The following is a 19,792-nucleotide window of genomic DNA, read 5'->3' as shown; positions in this document are numbered from 1 at the left end:
TCTATATATGTTGTAGTCTCTAGTGTCTTGCGTTTTTGATATGGCGATGGTGAAAAACTCCTATGTATTATTCGCTCGTTTATGCGTAGAGCTTCCCCCTCTTCCATCAGATGAATCTCACGGCGAAATTACAACTGTAGAGAGACAGTTTTTGCGTAATTGTCAAATGGAGCTTGAAAACTTGTCCCTCAAAACAGAGCTACCACTTGTTTATGTTGATGAATCAAAATATTGGAGATTCATCAAAACTGTTAGGGTTTTGGCTGAGGTTTTTAACAATATGAAGACTACTCGAACAACACGGAAAAGTATCATTCAGGTTTGCCTTGTCCTGCCTTTTTTTTCTTCCACTCTTGGACTAACTGTAAAGGGTTTAATGAAGAGCATAGTACTAATTGTAATGTAGGTGCTTATGAATCCCATCTTACCATCTGAGAGAAGCACCGATGCAATGAATTTATTTCTGTCCACCATTGAAAAACTAGCTGACTTGCAGTTTTCTGATGAAGATTTCAATCAGCTTTTTGTAAGTTCTCGGGTAACACAACCATCCAAAGACATGATTGATATCATCTAAACACAATCGTGTTGGTATGCATATATATTAATATATTTATGTCTCTAATGGCAGCTTGATTTACAGTTGGAGAATAAGTACAATGACAAAGTCGAAGTGAAGCTTAGGAAAGAAGCAGAAGATGCACTTGCTAGAAAAATTAAGGAAGTAGTAGATTTGACGGAACGGTTACTTCAAGTCGAAGCCTTGGAGCACAAACATAAAGCAAAGTTGCAGCTTAGGACAGAAACTGAAACCGCGGTAGCCATAGAACGTGATTATATGCGTTGGAAGGCTGAAATTTTCGAGAGCGAATTCAACAATCAATTGGTACTCAGGAGAGAATCAGAAATTGCACTTGATAAAGAAAGGAAAGAGCTGGAGGGTATTAAAAATCTGCTTGAAACTTGTTTCACAGGACAAAAGAACCTGAAATCGCAGGTGATAACATGGAAAGACAAGTACGACCAAGGGTCAAGTATTAGGAAAGAAAAAGAGGTTGCTCTTTCTACTAAGAAACTAGAACTCGAGATTTTCAAACAGCTAGCCGGATCGTACAAACAAGATGCAGATGCGATGCGACAAGAGAGAGACAATGCTCTCAAAACAGTACAAGAGATAGTGGACGAGCAACAACCTCCACCATCATTTATCTGCCCTATCACACAGGCGAGACCATATAAACTCCACAATAAGATAACTTGCATTACACTCAAAAAATCGTGTAGAGTTTTTAACATGTTAATGTGGTTTATATTTGTTACAGGATGTCATGAAAAATCCACACATGGCTGCTGATGGATTCACATACGAATTAGAAGCTATTCAAAAATGGATTAACACAGGTCACAGGACGTCGCCGATGACTAATCTCAAACTTTCACATTTCAGCTTTTTCCCTAACCGAGCTCTCCGCTCTGCAATTGAGGAGTTGGGACGTTGATTCTTCTTGTTTTTCAAACCGGTTTACTCAAGTTGATATTGGGCCGATAATGGACCCATGAAACTATTTGTGAGCCTTACTTTTTTTTTTCTTTTTTTTATGAGCCTTATTTTAAATTTGTGATCCATTGTACGTGGCTTAATCCGGACCTTGTTTTCTTTGATAAAATATCCGAAAATAGAAACAAAGCCATTTTTTCTCAGAACGATAAAGAAGACAAGTGTGCTTTTGTAGGCACACCTAAAACGCCATGAAAAGCCAAACATACGAAAGACCAAGAAATATTAAAGAAATTAATATGTTCCCACTTTTTTCGCTAGCTATGAAAAAAAAAAGAATCACGTGACAATCGGACAATGTGACGTAACACAACTCTTTGAGATCTCTTTTATTCAGAGAGATAGTCTGATATTTTTCAACGAGTAATGGAATAGTTTTCTTCAGCTAGCAAGAAATTATTATTTGCTTTTGTTGGTCCATTTAAACTCCAATCTATCTTTAGATGGAAACAAGGCATGCTTAAAAAGCCAAAACTCTAATCACTGACCTAAGCCCTAGGTCTCCTATATTTTATCTTCTCAAACTTTTATTTACTGTTGGTAATTAGCATTGAATACTATTTCTTTTACAAAATTTGAAAGCGATCTAGCTAGAGAGAGAGGAGAATAATAAATATTGAGAGAGAGAGAGAGAGACAAAAGTGAGAGAGGAACAAGAACAAGAAAGTACGTAGATGTACAGAGGGAGATAAGAAGAGGACAAGACAATGGCCTGCAGATTTTTTTTACACATCGGTCAATAATAAACTTGCAATATTTGGCTCTATATATCGTTGCAACTTGTTTACACCAAAACTTATAGATACACGCATTTTAAACACTTTATATTCACCTATAAGACAAACTTTTTCTTCTTTGTTTTTTCAAAAAAATATTGTTTGTTTGTTCTCTTTCTTACCCCTTTCTATTAGAAACATTCAATTATTACTATTCAAATCTTTCATCTGGTTCTTTGTAACAAACAGCTAAGAACCCAGCTCAAGCTGTCCTATCTTCTCTGTCTATGTTCCGTAGCACAAATATTTCATCCACTCAAAATAGCTTTTATATATATTTACAAATACCATTCAGAAAATATATAGTTTTTGAGTTGTATTCACATGTTGGGGGTAATGTAATCAAGTAATTTTTGTGTCAAGTCAAGCATGTATTTAGTTAAGTCTCAAGCTAAGTTTTAGGGTTTTGATTGTTAAATATATTTAAAGTATTTTTGTCGTTTTTTTGTAAAAGAAAACGAGATCAAGAAAGGAGGATTAAGTGTTAATTATAATTAGCTTATGTCTTTATCTTAGTTTAATCGCCGTTTGATGTATTAAAGTAATGTAGAGAACGATTCTTTGTAACTAATTTTTTCTTCTTTGTCGGCCTTTCTCTACTTAAGCCATTTGTCGTTACACTGTTTATTATGAAAATGAAGACAGATGCAAAAAGAGCAGAGTTAAAGTATCAATTTGGGAGAGAGAGAATCTTTTACAGAGGGCACAACACTGGGAACTATCACGTTCTCTCATTCATTTCCTTACTTCTTTTTTAATTACCAATCTTCATTATTACTCTCTATTTTCACATTATGTAATCTTTGGTGGATGATATGTACTAGTATTTAATGATTTAGGACAATGTATTTGACTATTTGAAATGTGATTCAATTTAGATTTTTTAGTAGTATTTTCTAAAGCCAAACAAACGACAAGAGAAAGATAGGTCCGGTAAAAAAAAAAACATGCATTGATTTCAGATCTATATCGATTTTATGGCATGCAAAACTATAGTATTAAATATAGATGGTTTGTTTATTTAAAGGCAGCAATAAATCTATAGGCTTAAATTTAATGTGTTATGTCGTTTATAAATTGATATTGATAGATCCTATTATTTGACCTAACGGCTACTTCTCACTGAAGTAAAGTATGACAAAATGAAGTGAGTGATTGTCTGTGTATGATATGATAACTCTCTCTATCTATACTCAAAAAAATTCTACAATAATTTCTAAGAATGTGCATTATTTGCATGTATACTTCGACTTCTTGTATTGTAGCGATTGGGGAAGAAAGAATCCAACGGATGGGATTTAAGGAACGATGTTCCAGAATCACGAGCAACTTTGAATATTTTTTCGATTTATGTTATAGATAACATTATTGTTTTGAAAACAGAATAATTCGTGGGAGCTAACTTATTTAGTTACCGGGACTTTATATAGCTGCAAGGCTAGCTGCGACGAATGACAGCTCTCTTCAGGCTTTGACGACCCTTAACAGTTTTTGTTCATTAGATCTGTCCCTTAATTACTTTTATTAATTATACCTTAGTTGTCTCTTCACTCTCTTCAAATCTTCTTCAATACACAGATTATTTTACACATAATATATAGACATTATAATATTCCAGAAGAATGTGATATTACTGAGAGGTTTCAACTAAAATTCAACATTTTATTTTTGAGTTTTGAAATAAGAAAACAAGTTACAAAGTTTTAAAATCGGTTGTTTAATTAGTTAGTTGATAGATGCTCAATGATATTATGTTAACATGTTACTATAAATCAACCAAAACAATCGAACTGCCATTTAGTCGGGGGTTGACAATCAATTACTCGATTTTATGTAGCCGAGTAATCGTAGTGAAATGAGTCCATTAAACGGTCTTAATTTTTCCACTAATCTATAGTTTAGAGCACGCATAGATCTTATAATAATAGAAAAGCAGTGACTTTTTTTTTTCTTCAGAAAAGGAGTGACTTATTGATCCCTAAAATGCTAAACACACTTTTGAAAGTTTGATTAGCTAGGCTGCCAACTTTTTGAACATTGCAATAAAAAGTAAAAGAGTCTATAATATGTTTTGGGAAGATCCTCTTGATTTGGTCCACCGACCTATTTTAGTCTATATATCCTCTCTACTCTACTGACTACACATGCAGTTTCCAAGTACTAATTATCTCTACTTTCTCTGCTTTAAACCAAATTAAAAGCTGTCTTTTTAGTTAAAGTTACTAAGTTCTTGTTTCATTCAAATTAAGGTTATTAATTTGTGTTATTATTGGAAAAGTTAAAACAATTAAAGCCAAACTAAGGAGGCTTTGCAATTTGGATTATCACATGCAAAAACACATTATTAGGCAATGATATATCATACTATGCTTTTTCGTAACTCTAATAATTAAAACTAGGAACTTCTCCTCTAACCAGTAATTACAAATCACATAATTTTTGCTTTATTTATTCATTAGTCATCTTTTGGTTATTCTGTCAAAAACTATTTTTATACAAAGAGAAATCTTTTGAAGCAATCTCCGAACATGGCAAGCACATCATACTTTCTGGTCAGAATTTTTTTATACTTGTATTAACTTCATCGAATTTATCGTCTAACAGAGAAATATATTTTAATTGCTACTGGTTGGTCTTTCCGAGTAAAATCAACGACGCAATCGATGAGGTTATGAAAATATGTTAGAGACTTTGTGTGATTAATGCAATAAACCGAGAAATGAAATTGTTAAACCGTATTTACATATTCAGCCCCCAAAGAAAACTTCAGTTTACAAAACGACCCAGTAAAAACAAATGCGTTAAGATTCCCCCTAAAATCATAGCGGTTAACCTGCTGACTAAACCGGTTTACTTCTCTAATTGTTCGAATTTCGGTTCAAGCCTGGTTCGATTAATCCGGTTCTTGCTTCCGTTGCTCTGTAACTGAGATTTGTTCCCCGGAGACGGAGAAGAAGAAGACGATGAAGACGAAGATGAGAAAAGCTGGCCAAAGAAAAGCCCTGATTTCAGAGAACAAACCGGAACATTAAGCACCGGCGTGATTCTGACATTAGCAGAGTACGATCTAGGCATTCCATGGTGCTGCTTCATTCTAGGTCCACCGGTGAAGCTTCCGGGACTACTCGAGCTTCTTTCAAGTCCATGAAACACGATTTTACCGGAGGCGTTGAGTCTCGGACTATCCGCCGTCACGGTGAGACCCCGAGATTCGATACACGCCGACGATGATGATGATCCGTCAACGGAAGGCGTCGACGGTGGATGATTCCGTCTTGGTTTGGCTAATCTGATTCTTGGTTGGTTAAGGTTTCGTGAATGAGTCCGCGACGGAGCAAAGGGATTCGCACTTGGTTTATCGAGGTCAAGCGAGAGTCTTGGAAGATCATCGATCTCGTGGCTAGAGGAAGACGATGAAGAGAGTGAGAGACGTGAAGATGCGACTGAGATTGATTCGGAGATATCTGATTCTTTTTGCAACGGCGACGATGCGGCGGTAGAAGATTTAGATCCCCGGTGAAGAAATTGCTTAAACGATGACGTTTTGGGGTTTGTGGATGAAGAAGAAGAAGAAGCTTTAATAGATTCTTCTTGTTCCTTGGCGTTGACGAGTCTCTTGAGACCTAAAAGCTCTCTCCATCGAGTCGTACAACGAGGAGCTTTAGGAGAGAAGAGGTCAGAGATCTCCATCTCAAGTCTCCGGCATGATTTCAGAACCTCTGGTGATCCTCTTGGTTCGGTGGTAGTTGTGTTGACTGTCGTTGACGTCGTCGTCGTCGTCGTCTTAGGGCCAGAGAACTTCAAAGGTACGAGCTTTCCGTCGGAGAAGAGCTCATCGGCAGAGAGCATTGTGACCGGATCCTCAAGGCAAAACTCGAAATCCACAACTGGATCTTGGATTTCCGGTAATGGGTCAGATTGTTGCTTGTCAACGGAGGAAGAGCGTCTGTTGTCGTCTCTGGTTAAAGACATCCGAGGGCTCGTCCATCCGTACGACGAGAACTTCTCCGGCGAAACACCGGCACTTTTAACGCAAGCGGAAGCCATTAAGTTTGTGTGTTGGACTTGTTGATAGGAGAAAAAAGAAGAATCTTTGGAGCATTTGCCGGCAAAGAACTATGTTAAGAGTTAGGGAGAGAAGTGGGAGTGACAGAGACAAGCATTATATACACAGCTCACTCTCAGGTACACCGTACACACTTGTTTCATTTACCGGAACCATTCGGGTCGGTTGTTTTTAATGGGCCGGGTTCACCTATCTTATGGGCTCAGTATTATTTGACCCTTTTTTTGTTGTCAATGCTTGTGTTATTGATAGAGTGAATGACTGAATGTTATGAAATTTAGATCTGGTTCGTGTGAGTATTTATTTTTATAAGTTTTTTTTTTGTTATTATGTGAATCGAGTATTATTTTTTCTCATTATGGTCACCTACCAACCAATAATTGAGTCTGATCATAGGCACACGTTTCGTGTATTCATGCATATAAGCATTGTTTTCTTTCACCAAAAACAATCCCTCTTTGATTAAGAAAAATATGGTTTACATCCATAGCTAATCAATATGAGAACACAAATCTTTTTTTATAAGAAACGATAACGTTACAATTCTAGCATTTCAAAGCAGAAAATATGTTCTGTCTTAAAATAAAATAACTAGAATTGCAAAAGCTTAAGATCAAAGAGCTTAGCGGCAAGAGCGGATCAATCTTTATATTATGATACCATTCTAGGCAACTCTTGTTGAGTTTCCGATAAATGGTGAGCAATATAGATTAACATACGTATTGCATGCCCATATTATGCTTTCTAATTTGAGATGAAGCCGATACGAGACAAAATCTACGAATAAGCAATATATACATATTTATAACAAATCTTCATAAAACTTTATATAAGTATGCATTACACATTTCATTGGTGTAACCTGAAAATGCAATTCTTAGTCAAATTTGATAAAAATAATTAAGAGATACGATATACAGATAAATTGTTAATAGTTAATACTGTCTTTTGGAACCTAGCTAGCTCCTTTCCACAACGATAAAAGATTCCAAATCACATTCTATATAATTATGTTGTCATATATGATATATAAATTATCATAAGGTTGTGTCATATTGTGGGTATTGGATATTACTATTCTTCAATCGAATATGTAAAATCTATGTCAAGGAAATATCGGAAGGGACTCTTGGAGTGACTTGCTATCTAACATAAAATCTATATCTCACCCACCGGTCGAATATTTGTCTTGATTCAAAATTTAATCTTGGACATACATTAATAATAGCATATGCATGGCCTAGATTGCGATGTAACCATGCTCTACATAATAATAATGATAAAATTTTATAAATCATTTCAATTACAAAATATACATTTAAAATATATATAGTTGAATGATACTTTACCTAATACGATATTAAGATGTATTTTCTCTTATTGTTCGAAGGCATATCCGAATAAAATTTTGGCATGCACTGTCTTTTCCTACGGTGATAAGCCTTGATCCGTTAGAACCCTCAGCCGAAATAAACTTATCAAAAAAACAAAAACAATAATTCGTATGCATGGGCTAAAACATACAATATTGTATCATAATGGAATGCACAATACCGCACATAATCCAAGAACTTTGGTTCTATCCAATCGAACGGAGAGGAACTATAACTCCGATCAAAGTACAGTTGAAATTAAATAGAAACTCAAATAGCTTTTGTCTCTATCCAATATTATCAAAAAGTTAATAGAATCGAAGTAGTTTGACCAAGTCAACTACAAACAAAGCTTTTGTTAGTTGTTGTTGTGGCCATCACTTCTACTTCTCCAATGTCACAAACGACAACATCGAACCCAATACTTTCACTACTCTTTCATTGAATCTTACATCTATATATATGGACCAGCTTCTTCTTCCTCTTCATTATTCAATAATCTCTAATAAACATGATTTTAGTTAGTTAACATTCATTATTGTTGTTCTAATCGCTAATAAATATTTCAAATCATTTAACGACTACTAGCATGTAAACATTAATTACGATGATCTGAGGTAATGGCGAAAACGACACTGGCTTTGTTTTATACACGAGGCACAGCAATGAAATAGACATATCCACAATTAATGGGCAAGTTTGAGTGTTTGTATTTCCAAAATCCATGTATAAAAATGACCATTGGTTAATTAATTAGCAAAACTTATTCACCGATTTTATTAAACATATAAATCGTGGAATTTAGTATAGGGCAAGATGAATGGTCCACGTCTTTGGGCCACGCGGGCCTTTCAAATCCAGCTGTTCACATGAATTATTCTCATTTGATTTTACTCGGATTATATGTTGTTTTTAAAACTAAGCAATTTGTGTGTCTATGACTACGTCGACAAATGATTATACAATTGGCGTGTATTTTAAAGACGGAGATTACAATGCGATACCATAAACAATAATCAGAAAAAACTGACATGTGTTTCATAGTATAAACTAATCCTACTAAAACTATTTCGAAATAATTAAACCATTCAGACACGTAAAAAATAAATCAAAACATTAATATACTAAAAGAAATGAACCAATGGAAGCTAGTATTACATTCTTTAATTGTTGTCTCCTGTTTCATGGCAGCCATGCCACTGTTTATGTATACAGAGAGCATAATGCGTTATCAAGAAATTAAAAACCAATTGACTAAACCATTTTAACATTTTCATTATCTTCTTATGTTTTGTAACATGCAATAATATAGATGATATATATCATAGAGAATGTAGACTTTTTCATATTATTATCTATGTGTATCCTCAGCTATTAATTCTGTCTAGGCAAAAATATGTGAGTCTGTTTGGAAATGATTATTGTTTTGGATAGAGTACGTAATTAATAATTGATTTGAAATGGAAATTAAATACTAACATATGATTATAGTATAAAGTTATAAAAATGATATATATAGAAGTTGACGGCTTTGGGTGGGCAATTACTACTTAAACCAAGGGTCTTCCTCCTCGGACACACCCAAATGATCCCAATAATTATTCTTCTCTTTATCTCTCTTTTCCTCTTAACCATCCACTAATCAAACACTAAAACCTAGAAAAAAAAAGGATCAAATCATGGAGACGGAAGAAGAGATGAAGGAAAGTAGTATAAGCATGGTGGAGGCAAAGTTGCCTCCGGGATTCAGATTTCACCCGAAGGACGATGAGCTTGTCTGCGATTACTTGATGAGACGATCGCTTCACAATAATCATCGACCACCTCTTGTCCTGATCCAAGTCGATCTCAACAAGTGTGAGCCTTGGGACATCCCAAGTACGTTTTCATTCATTCTTGACAACAGTATCTTTATTGATCCATATATCTCTGTTTTACTTTGATATGGTTGGTCCATATAGAAGATTATGTCATGATCTTCTTTCGTGTTCATGGTTTTCTAGAAACAAAACTTTAGAAGTTAGTTAATTAATCCATATCTACTAAAACAAAAGTTGGAACCAATAAACTTTAAGATGATGATGTCACCTCATTTATTTTGCATCCAGTTTATACAATGTAGTCTATTTATCACAAAAACCTTATTCAAACATATAACAATACTAGTCGATTTATATAATGTTATGGATTGGGGTAAAATTAATACACATATATACATACTTTATAAGTCTTTTATTTTCATGATCAGATGATTACAATTTATAAGAAATTTACATATATTACGTAATAATATGAAATTAATTCGAGAGGCATAGATAATTGTATACGAGAAGTTGACACTCTTGGCGTTATCCTCAACCAAATTCTTGAAAAAAAAGCTTTGGATAAAATAAAATAAGAGTAACGACGAAAAAGTCAATATCTCGATTTTGTTGGTTTATAGCCTTTAGAGTGTGACATATTTTAAGTTTCAAAATGTAAAATTCGTTGGGTTTGATCAAAATTAGTATTCTTATTCTCTCCTTTGCTTACGCCTCTAATGGGTCCTGATTAGTTTTCAAATCAATGTTAAATTGACCCTTCAACTACATAATAATTATTCAATGCTTAGTCGTCATTCATTTGATCAAAGATATTTTTCTTTATTTCAAACAAAATTCCACAAAAAAAAAAAAAAAATCAAAATCCTACTCATTTACACGCGTTGGATTCCTATTCGTTGTTTTGGTTGAATAATCACATGTTGACATGCTTTAGTTCAATCCCTCACGGATGTATCTTTTATCTATACTATTAATCGTAAATCCTAAAATAGCCGATATATTTGAACATGGCATATCTTATAAAGAAAAAAATTCTCGTTATGAGATTCATTAAACTTTTCTATTTATTTTCAATAATATCCTACAATTTTTTTGTTGATTAACCAAGTTAAGTTTTAAAAGCTAAATGTTTCTAAACAAAAGGACAAAATTTATACTATTGCGAGACAAAAAAGTTGGCGCTAACATTTAATCACATGATCAGTTTCATTATCCTGTAGTGTATAATACAACTAAGCGTGTTTGTGTGTATGTTTCAAACAAATGATTAGAAATGGCATGCGTGGGAGGGAAGGATTGGTATTTCTACAGCCAAAGAGACCGAAAATACGCGACGGGGCTGAGAACTAACCGAGCAACGGCCACCGGATATTGGAAAGCCACCGGCAAAGACAGAACCATTCTAAGAAAGGGTAAGCTAGTTGGGATGAGGAAGACATTGGTTTTCTATCAAGGTCGAGCTCCTCGAGGCCGTAAAACCGATTGGGTCATGCACGAATTCCGTCTCCAAGGATCTCATCATCCTCCCAATCATTCTCTGAGCTCTCCAAAGGTATACACAGTTAAATAATCCAGTTATTGATCGTCAGTTAATCTCTTCTTAGCAAATCTGTAACGAGTAATATACGTGTTTATGTGTTGTTGAGGGAATCAGGAAGACTGGGTCTTGTGTAGGGTATTCCATAAGAATACGGAAGGAGTTATATGTAGAGACAACATGGGAAGCTGTTTTGATGAGACAGCCTCTGCATCGCTTCCTCCACTGATGGATCCTTACATCAACTTTGACCAAGAACCCTCTTCTTATCTCAGTGATGATCATCACTACATCATCAATGAGCACGTACCCTGCTTCTCCAATTTGTCACAGAACCAAACCTTAAACTCGAACCTAACCAACTCAGTCTCTGAACTCAAGATTCCATGCAAGAACCCTAACCCCTTGTTTACTGGTGGTTCAGCCTCAGCCACGCTCACAGGCCTCGACTCATTCTGTTCTTCAGATCAGATGGTTCTCAGAGCTCTACTCAGTCAGCTCACTAAGATTGATGGAAGCCTCGGGCCTAAAGAATCACAGAGTTATGGAGAAGGTAGCTCGGAGAGCCTCCTGACCGACATCGGTATTCCAAGCACTGTTTGGAATTGCTGATGATCGAGTGTAACGAGAGTTACTATTGCTATATTCCTATCCATGATTGGAACAATTCTTCGGGGGGAAATAACGTGTGCTTGTCTGATTGTACAAACATTTCCTCACTCTTGTACCCACGGTAGATTCATGTAAAATACCACTTATGACGCTAGACATACATATATTTCATCGTAGTTCCATTTGTTTCAAGGTATTAAGGACCTCTAGAACAATTGATCAAAAAGATAATATGAAACATCACTACCTGTGTACATGATGGGATAGGTGATTGAATAGCCAAGGCAGTGGTTCCTGAAACAGAATTTAAATAAATCAAAATCAATTTTCGGAACAAAAAACCTCAGAATAACAAGTTTTCACGGTAGGAACATATATTGAATCCTTTGAGTCTACCAATGCACATAGATTCATCAACGCATAGGCATTCATCTGGTATGTATCATCAAATAAGCAGAAACTGTCAAGATAATTTACATTGCTTACTTTCGTAGATGTTGCCAATTAAATCCATCAAAAAGCACTGCGACTGGCACTTTCATCGATAGAACTGCGCTGGCTATCATTTCTCAAGGAACAAAGTAGAGATTTAGGAAGATCACATGATATTCCGATATGTATCTGTTTCATCGGCCGATAGAGTTCACGAGGGAGATTGTCATAGTCATTTTACATGATTCTAGTAGAATCTTTATATAAATGTTTTTGTTACTCTGTTTTGAGGTATTGGGGACACACTCAATAGGGTACCTATAAGCAGCTAGAAGTCTGCAAAAGCTTTGACGCTGCAGCTAAGCCACTGAGAATTGCACCTTCAACATTTGGGCTGACACAGAAATCTCCACAGATTGCTAGATTCCTGTTTCTATCCCAAAGGCACCTCTCCTCTACGGCTATGCTTTTGGCTGGAAACGCACTTCCCCTAGAGACAACAGATCATTAAGCTGACAAGCGAAGAGATTAACAGAAGGCTTAAGAGTCAGGACGCTTACCATCTGTGGGCTTTCATGAAAAAGGGGAGAGAACTAACAAGGCCTGAGCACTGAAACTCTTTGAACATCTCTTCAGATATTTTGTTTAGTGTTTCACTCGATAGCTTTTGGAGGCCGGTCTTAGCAATAACACTGTTGGCATAGTCTGGAGTAGAATGCAGTATCCACCTTTCACTAAAAAAATCAAGATAATAACACTCAGAATTTAGAACGCTGAAGCAATCTTACCCCAAAAATTTGGTTGCAACTTCTCAACTACTGTAATTTCACATTTCTATATTGGTTAGTGAAGCGATCTACCTATCAGTAGACCGTCCCGGCTTGGTGCTTTCACAGTGAGCCCAGCTCAAAATCTCTGAATTCTTGAAAGATAAGCCCTTTACTGGTATCTGATTCAAGAATCATAGAATATGCAAACCGACAGAAATCAGCTAAGGCTTTCACTAGATTACTGGATTGATCAACCAACATTGATTACAGACTGGAAAAGCAAATATCTTACCGAGGACAACGGCTCCTTGAAAGCTAGCATAAGAGAGAAGCATGGTAGAACAGGAATGTTTTGCAGCTTAGTCGCCAACTCCGGGACTAGACTTAAGTCTGTGTAGGAAAGCAAATAAAAGTGAATAGAGATAAATGTGATATAACACTGAAACAGCAACTGCAGGAGGACTGAGTTTGTGCAAGTCTTACCCAGAGGCGGTGGGAGTCCAGTTACTTGAGTAAACCTTGGAGAAACAATGTTTTTATCTGATGCAACCACTCCATCGAAACGACCCAAATTTTCTCCTTTTGAATCTGTCAACAACCATGGTATCTCTTCTTCCAACCATTCCATCTTGGCAATACCAGTTCCAAACATACTCTTAACACCTACAATGTTGATCACGGAGTTGATAACAGAGACTGATGTTTCAGAGATTTGAGTTCAAGCTCTCGACTAGAAAGATTAGAAAAAGTACCAGACTCATTACACAAGGCCTTAGATATAGAGTTCATGCCCGGAACACCCACATACTTCTTTGCATCCCCTTCCTACACACATTAAAATCAGAAATTGATTACTTGGAATCAATCAATCCTAGTATCAAGCATCTTACAAACGCATACATTGAAACAAGTAAATCACACTTCATAATCTACTAAAGTTTTAATATAAGTACAAAGACTGATGTTTCAAAACCTGTTGGATGCCAAGAAACTTGTTGGAGGCACAATCAAAACTCCCAAAAACTTGTTTCCATTCAGAAACAAAACCTCTGGATTCCCACTCATGAACAAGAGCCATGGCATCAGAGTTGCTCACACAGAAAAATGGAGCTCCATGGTCGAACATCAACTCCTTCCCATCTTCTCCAATCTCTCTGCTTAAACGAGACATCATCATTCAAAGTTAAACACTTTATAAGTGAAAAGGAACATTCTTAATCAAAAGGAACCTTCTTTGAGACATGCGTCCACCAGGTCCACGACCCGAGTCGAAGATAGTGACGGAGACGCCATTCCTTGCCAGAGTCGATGCACACACGGCTCCAGAAACTGCTCCGATTTGAATAATTGAAAACTTATTTTCATGAATGAAACCCGAAAAAGAAATCTAAGAATGAAATTGAGGAAACCCACTTCCGCTGCCGATTACGGCGACCTTCATTGCGACGGCAACGCTGCTCATTTGTTTCCTAATCGCCGGCGAAATTGTTGTGGCTGCCATCGGTTTGCACTCTGATTACAAACAGAACTATGTCTCGTTTACTATTTTCGCTATTCAACTGCGTCCCGTTTCTAAATTTAAAAACGACACCTCGTTAGAAAAGTCACCTTTCTGGACTCCAAGCAACAAATGGGACCATGGCGGACAGTCCATGCCACATGTTACCGTAATCGTAATGATTATACGAGACAAATGTCAAGCCCTCCAGGAGGAAGCCGTCTCGTTCTCAGATATTATTTGTTCAGGTTCTTGTTGTTGTTCTTTAAGATATGTGAATAGTGAAGGAGGAAGTAAAATGGGTTGTTGGGTAATGTGAAATGACCAGATTTGAAGAAGAACAAAAGCTGTGACGACAAGACACAAGAAGTTCAAGGAGAACTTAGGGGGAGGCTATAAGCAAGTAACTAGATTCCTTGAAACGCTGCGTTTAGTCATGTTTTGAATGGGGAGAGTGGATGAATGTGAAGACTGAAGAAAGAGAATGGTTTTTATCAGATGACATGGGTGAAATGAAACTCGTGAGGCAAAATATATAAAGCTAACTTTATTTGCCAAAGATGTTGATGCATTGCATGTTTGAAAAACGAACGTTATCACATCTGCGCCAACATTTGTGGCAGTTTTTATCATCGACCAACACATGCGTCTTGTTTTATTTTTTAAATTTGTTCAGAAAGTTCGTGCTAGTGTTAGTCTCGGCGTCATACACTAATGTATAATATATAATTTTTTGAATAATTATAATAAAAATTAGCTAATTAAATTATAATTATTATATTTAGAATTATTTTGTGGATCCGCCACTGTTACATGATTATTTTTTAAGAAAGAAAGATGTATTTATTTTGATAAATTGACAACCCGAAATTTCCACATAAACTTAAAGAATTGAGATAGTGTTTTACTGCAAATTTAAACTAAAATCATGCACTTATACCAACTTATACGTGCATATATCAAACGTCACCAATTTTGTTTTTATATTACTATGAGTAAAGAACCAAGTAAGCACTTTAACAAACCACAAACAAATGTAAAATACAACATATTAATAATCAAAAGGAAATTAAAGGTACAAACTACAAATCATCAAACGGGGGTATATATGCGTAATTAACCAAACAAAAACACATCACAATGAAACAACTCACTACAACAATCTTATGATAAAATGTACATCATCAATCACATGAAGTGATGATAGTTCAAGGACTCGAAGTAGTTGTAGAAGGCGGGGGAGAGAAGAACGGAATGGATGGGAGACTAGTCGGAAGAGAGGGAATGGATGGGAGATTAGTTGGAAGAGAAGGAATGGATGGGAGATTAGTCGGAAGAGAAGGAATTGTAGTTGGAAATGAAGGCAAAGTTGGCATTGCCGTGGGAATGGTGGGAAGATTTGGTTGTGGCAAAGCTGATGGCATTGGAAATGGAGACATTGCAGTGGGCATTGTTGGTAAAGATGGTTGTGGCAACGTCGATGGCAATGGAGGTAGTCCCATTGTTGGGATAGGCAGATTTGGGATTTGAGGAAGAGGTTGTTGTTGGAGAAGGCGGCGTGAGGCTGAGCAAGTGTTGATCATCATTGAGGAAGAGACGCTCACTAAGAAAGCAATGAGAAAGAGCTTGTATGATGCCATCTTGGATGTGTTGATAAATCTCTAACTATGGTTAAGTGGGCCTCTCAATTTGTTTCACTTGTTTTGCTTTGTTTTGATGAGAAATTCAAAGATATGCGATTGAGTTTATATAGTGGCAAGAGTCTCTATGGATATGAAGACCTTTTATTCAAATATCATATATGGTTTTGGTTAGGTGTACTTTATGGTTGGCTTGAGCTATTGTTAGTTCAACTTAATGTGTGTTTAATAGATTATTTTGACAATTCAAGGACTTTTATTAAAGTTAGTTCAACAATCAAAACCATCTAACTCTAATACGTACACATGTTAAGTCTATAACCAAACTTTTAAATATCAATTCTAAGCTTAGAAATGCACAATTACACATACCAATTACCACCGTAAAGTATACCAATTACACATACCATACCAATTTATAGAAAGATATGATATATAAAATAATCTCCAAAACATCAAATAAAACAAAACGATTTTATGATCATTATCCGAATTTCCGGAAAGACGAACAATTAATGGTTTGACGGATCTGACCGGTCGAACCGGATTGACAAACTATTGAATTTTGAAAATCTGTGGTCATTTCCCAAAAGTCAACCTAACCAGACAGAATTCAAAATTTCGTTTCTTTGATACAGAATACGCTTCGAACCTTCTCGAGCCCGTCGGAACTGTAACTCAGTATTATTCTGGCGCCGATGACTCTCCGGTCAGTTCAATCCCGCAGTAAGCGGAAACCGATTGATGTATTCGATTACTCTGACGAGGATGACCGTGTTGAAGAAACTCCTTCGCAAATTCGATTCCCCAGTTACTAAGAAAACCTCCTGCGCCATCGATAAGTATGATTTCCTTCGATGCTGTGAGTGTTTCTTCTCTGAATTTCTCATTGAATTTTGTTTTTGGGAAGGAAGATCTTATTTCTCATTGAATTTCCCCAAGTTTAACATGATAACACAAGAGAAGGAAGATGTTATTTCTGTGTTAATATCTTTCTATTGCAGTTGCGAAGGATACCCAAAGGGAGAGTAAAGTATTGCAACACATAGTTATTGATGTTGAAGGTAATAGTAGGAATATTATATCTTGGAGAACAGTTCTCAACTACAAATGATGAAAATTGTGTAGAATTCCAAATTTTCAGATGGTAGTGTGTGTGGTAGAATAGAAATAACCAATTATGGTTTATGCAGTCCCAGTAAATGAAGAACCGTCAAGATGTGAACTCAGCGGAGATGGAAATGTGAGCCTTTGTCATGATGGAGTTATTACAAGGAATAAGAATGGCTAGAAATTTTCTAATTTTTGTTGTACAATATATTGCAGAGTGACCTGGTTGATGTTATCTCCCATGGAAGGATTGGTATCGATTCATCAACGTCATCATCTTTGACGGAAAATGATGAAGGTTTTTAGCATTTTAGTATTCTCTATCTTTAGTTTCAGTAATTATTTTCTGTTTGTTATCTCAAAATTGCTTGCTCTAAAGAAACTGCTGAATTCTTTTAGTTTCAACTGGAGAAGCCACAAATCCTGCTTCTGATCCACATGAAGTTGTAAGTCTTTTCGAGTATATGCTGTTCTTTTAACCAGAGATAGTCAAGGATGACAAACAAAATGAAAAGCATAAGCTCTACTTCCTCTGAAAAGTTGTTGATATGCTGTTTGTCTCAAGAGCTATGCACGTGGGTTTATATGCAGATAGTATCTCATGTTTTTTCTGTTTCTGCATATACAGGAACCCGAGAATGCATTCAGGTGTAAACTACACAAAGCAAAAGCCCAGAAAGGTGACTTTTCTAACGAGGTGTCGTTTTTAAATTTAGAAACGGGACGCAGTTGAATAGCGAAAATAGTAAACGAGACATAGTTCTGTTTGTAATCAGAGTGCAAACCGATGGCAGCCACAACAATTTCGCCGGCGATTAGGAAACAAATGAGCAGCGTTGCCGTCGCAATGAAGGTCGCCGTAATCGGCAGCGGAAGTGGGTTTCCTCAATTTCATTCTTAGATTTCTTTTTCGGGTTTCATTCATGAAAATAAGTTTTCAATTATTCAAATCGGAGCAGTTTCTGGAGCCGTGTGTGCATCGACTCTGGCAAGGAATGGCGTCTCCGTCACTATCTTCGACTCGGGTCGTGGACCTGGTGGACGCATGTCTCAAAGAAGGTTCCTTTTGATTAAGAATGTTCCTTTTCACTTATAAAGTGTTTAACTTTGAATGATGATGTCTCGTTTAAGCAGAGAGATTGGAGAAGATGGGAAGGAGTTGATGTTCGACCATGGAGCTCCATTTTTCTGTGTGAGCAACTCTGATGCCATGGCTCTTGTTCATGAGTGGGAATCCAGAGGTTTTGTTTCTGAATGGAAACAAGTTTTTGGGAGTTTTGATTGTGCCTCCAACAAGTTTCTTGGCATCCAACAGGTTTTGAAACATCAGTCTTTGTACTTATATTAAAACTTTAGTAGATTATGAAGTGTGATTTACTTGTTTCAATGTATGCGTTTGTAAGATGCTTGATACTAGGATTGATTGATTCCAAGTAATCAATTTCTGATTTTAATGTGTGTAGGAAGGGGATGCAAAGAAGTATGTGGGTGTTCCGGGCATGAACTCTATATCTAAGGCCTTGTGTAATGAGTCTGGTACTTTTTCTAATCTTTCTAGTCGAGAGCTTGAACTCAAATCTCTGAAACATCAGTCTCTGTTATCAACTCCGTGATCAACATTGTAGGTGTTAAGAGTATGTTTGGAACTGGTATTGCCAAGATGGAATGGTTGGAAGAAGAGATACCATGGTTGTTGACAGATTCAAAAGGAGAAAATTTGGGTCGTTTCGATGGAGTGGTTGCATCAGATAAAAACATTGTTTCTCCAAGGTTTACTCAAGTAACTGGACTCCCACCGCCTCTGGGTAAGACTTGCACAAACTCAGTCCTCCTGCAGTTGCTGTTTCAGTGTTATATCACATTTATCTCTATTCACTTTTATTTGCTTTCCTACACAGACTTAAGTCTAGTCCCGGAGTTGGCGACTAAGCTGCAAAACATTCCTGTTCTACCATGCTTCTCTCTTATGCTAGCTTTCAAGGAGCCGTTGTCCTCGGTAAGATATTTGCTTTTCCAGTCTGTAATCAATGTTGGTTGATCAATCCAGTAATCTAGTGAAAGCCTTAGCTGATTTCTGTCGGTTTGCATATTCTATGATTCTTGAATCAGATACCAGTAAAGGGCTTATCTTTCAAGAATTCAGAGATTTTGAGCTGGGCTCACTGTGAAAGCACCAAGCCGGGACGGTCTACTGATAGGTAGATCGCTTCACTAACCAATATAGAAATGTGAAATTACAGTAGTTGAGAAGTTGCAACCAAATTTATGGGGTAAGATTGCTTCAGCGTTCTAAATTCTGAGTGTTATAATCTTGATTTTTTTTAGTGAAAGGTGGATACTGCATTCTACTCCAGACTATGCCAACAGTGTTATTGCTAAGACCGGCCTCCAAAAGCTATCGAGTGAAACACTAAACAAAATATCTGAAGAGATGTTCAAAGAGTTTCAGTGCTCAGGCCTTGTTAGTTCTCTCCCCTTTTTCATGAAAGCCCACAGATGGTAAGCGTCCTGACTCTTAAGCCATTTGTGAATCTTGTGTTAGCTTTAGGAATCTGATTTTCATGAGATACTAAACACACAATAAAAAAAAAAAAAAA

General features: G+C 36.4%; 6 protein-coding genes and 1 long non-coding RNA gene across 12 annotated transcripts; 4 read left to right on the top strand and 3 right to left on the bottom strand.

Annotated features, from left to right (window-relative positions):
• Positions 1–46: 46 nt before the first annotated feature.
• Positions 47–1,499, top strand: AT1G56030 (RING/U-box protein; the record flags this gene model as incomplete). Its single annotated transcript, NM_001333757.1, has 4 exons — positions 47–319; positions 407–538; positions 632–1,225; positions 1,323–1,499. The coding sequence occupies 4 exons, from the start codon at positions 47–49 to the stop codon at positions 1,497–1,499; spliced, it is 1,176 nt and encodes a 391-aa protein (NP_001319249.1).
• A 3,502-nt stretch (positions 1,500–5,001) lies between these two features.
• AT1G56020 (serine/arginine repetitive matrix-like protein) lies at positions 5,002–6,741 on the bottom strand. Its single transcript, NM_104480.4, has one exon. The coding sequence runs from the start codon at positions 6,379–6,381 to the stop codon at positions 5,185–5,187; it is 1,197 nt and encodes a 398-aa protein (NP_175998.1). The 5' UTR covers positions 6,382–6,741; the 3' UTR covers positions 5,002–5,184.
• Positions 6,742–9,315: 2,574 nt separating this feature from the next.
• On the top strand, positions 9,316–12,026 carry NAC1 (NAC domain containing protein 1). Of its 2 annotated transcripts, NM_104479.2 has the most exons (3): positions 9,316–9,651; positions 10,868–11,148; positions 11,251–12,026. In NM_104479.2, the coding sequence occupies exons 1-3, from the start codon at positions 9,453–9,455 to the stop codon at positions 11,743–11,745; spliced, it is 975 nt and encodes a 324-aa protein (NP_175997.1). In that variant the 5' UTR covers positions 9,316–9,452; the 3' UTR covers positions 11,746–12,026. The 2 variants fall into 2 exon arrangements, with proteins under 2 accessions (NP_175997.1, NP_849817.1); NM_179486.2 differs by having other exon boundaries at positions 9,628–11,148.
• Positions 9,628–10,436, bottom strand: AT1G08087. Of its 2 annotated transcripts, NR_139368.1 has the most exons (2): positions 9,862–10,436; positions 9,628–9,772 (listed from the first exon to the last, which is right to left on the bottom strand). It is a non-coding gene; the product is annotated as an other RNA (long non-coding RNA). The 2 variants fall into 2 exon arrangements; NR_139367.1 differs by having other exon boundaries at positions 9,628–10,436.
• Positions 11,879–14,461, bottom strand: AT1G56000 (FAD/NAD(P)-binding oxidoreductase family protein; the record flags this gene model as incomplete). Of its 2 annotated transcripts, NM_104478.5 has the most annotated exons (10): positions 14,361–14,461; positions 14,177–14,276; positions 13,921–14,101; positions 13,700–13,772; positions 13,431–13,610; positions 13,240–13,337; positions 13,038–13,126; positions 12,738–12,911; positions 12,232–12,667; positions 11,879–12,039 (listed from the first exon to the last, which is right to left on the bottom strand). In NM_104478.5, the coding sequence occupies exons 1-9, from the start codon at positions 14,446–14,448 to the stop codon at positions 12,496–12,498; spliced, it is 1,155 nt and encodes a 384-aa protein (NP_175996.2). In that variant the 5' UTR covers positions 14,449–14,461. The 2 variants fall into 2 exon arrangements, with proteins under 2 accessions (NP_175996.2, NP_001323306.1); NM_001333756.1 differs by lacking the exons at positions 11,879–12,039; positions 14,177–14,276; positions 14,361–14,461 and having other exon boundaries at positions 12,496–12,667; positions 13,921–14,141.
• Positions 14,462–15,645: 1,184 nt separating this feature from the next.
• AT1G55990 (glycine-rich protein) lies at positions 15,646–16,110 on the top strand (the record flags this gene model as incomplete). Its single annotated transcript, NM_104477.1, has 2 exons — positions 15,646–15,937; positions 15,983–16,110. 2 exons carry the CDS (start codon positions 15,646–15,648, stop codon positions 16,108–16,110), a joined length of 420 nt encoding a protein of 139 aa, NP_175995.1.
• A 602-nt stretch (positions 16,111–16,712) lies between these two features.
• Positions 16,713–19,698, top strand: AT1G55980 (FAD/NAD(P)-binding oxidoreductase family protein; the record flags this gene model as incomplete). 3 transcript variants are annotated; one of them, NM_001333754.1, is made up of 14 exons in its annotated part: positions 16,713–16,947; positions 17,090–17,149; positions 17,279–17,328; positions 17,412–17,493; positions 17,595–17,641; positions 17,824–17,875; positions 17,972–18,070; positions 18,155–18,254; positions 18,330–18,510; positions 18,659–18,731; positions 18,821–19,000; positions 19,094–19,191; positions 19,305–19,393; positions 19,521–19,698. In NM_001333754.1, the coding sequence occupies exons 1-14, from the start codon at positions 16,830–16,832 to the stop codon at positions 19,696–19,698; spliced, it is 1,407 nt and encodes a 468-aa protein (NP_001319248.1). In that variant the 5' UTR covers positions 16,713–16,829. The 3 variants fall into 3 exon arrangements, with proteins under 3 accessions (NP_001319248.1, NP_175994.3, NP_001321918.1); NM_104476.3 differs by lacking the exons at positions 16,713–16,947; positions 17,090–17,149; positions 17,279–17,328; ... (1 more) ...; positions 17,595–17,641; positions 17,824–17,875 and having other exon boundaries at positions 17,941–18,070; NM_001333755.1 differs by lacking the exons at positions 16,713–16,947; positions 17,090–17,149; positions 17,279–17,328; ... (3 more) ...; positions 17,972–18,070; positions 18,155–18,254 and having other exon boundaries at positions 18,290–18,510.
• Positions 19,699–19,792: the final 94 nt, after the last annotated feature.

Source organism: Arabidopsis thaliana (genome assembly GCF_000001735.4).
Source record: "Arabidopsis thaliana chromosome 1 sequence".
NCBI lineage: Eukaryota > Viridiplantae > Streptophyta > Magnoliopsida > Brassicales > Brassicaceae > Arabidopsis > Arabidopsis thaliana.
Note: the sequence above shows the minus strand (reverse complement) of the source record. Positions and strands in the feature narration are given on the sequence as shown.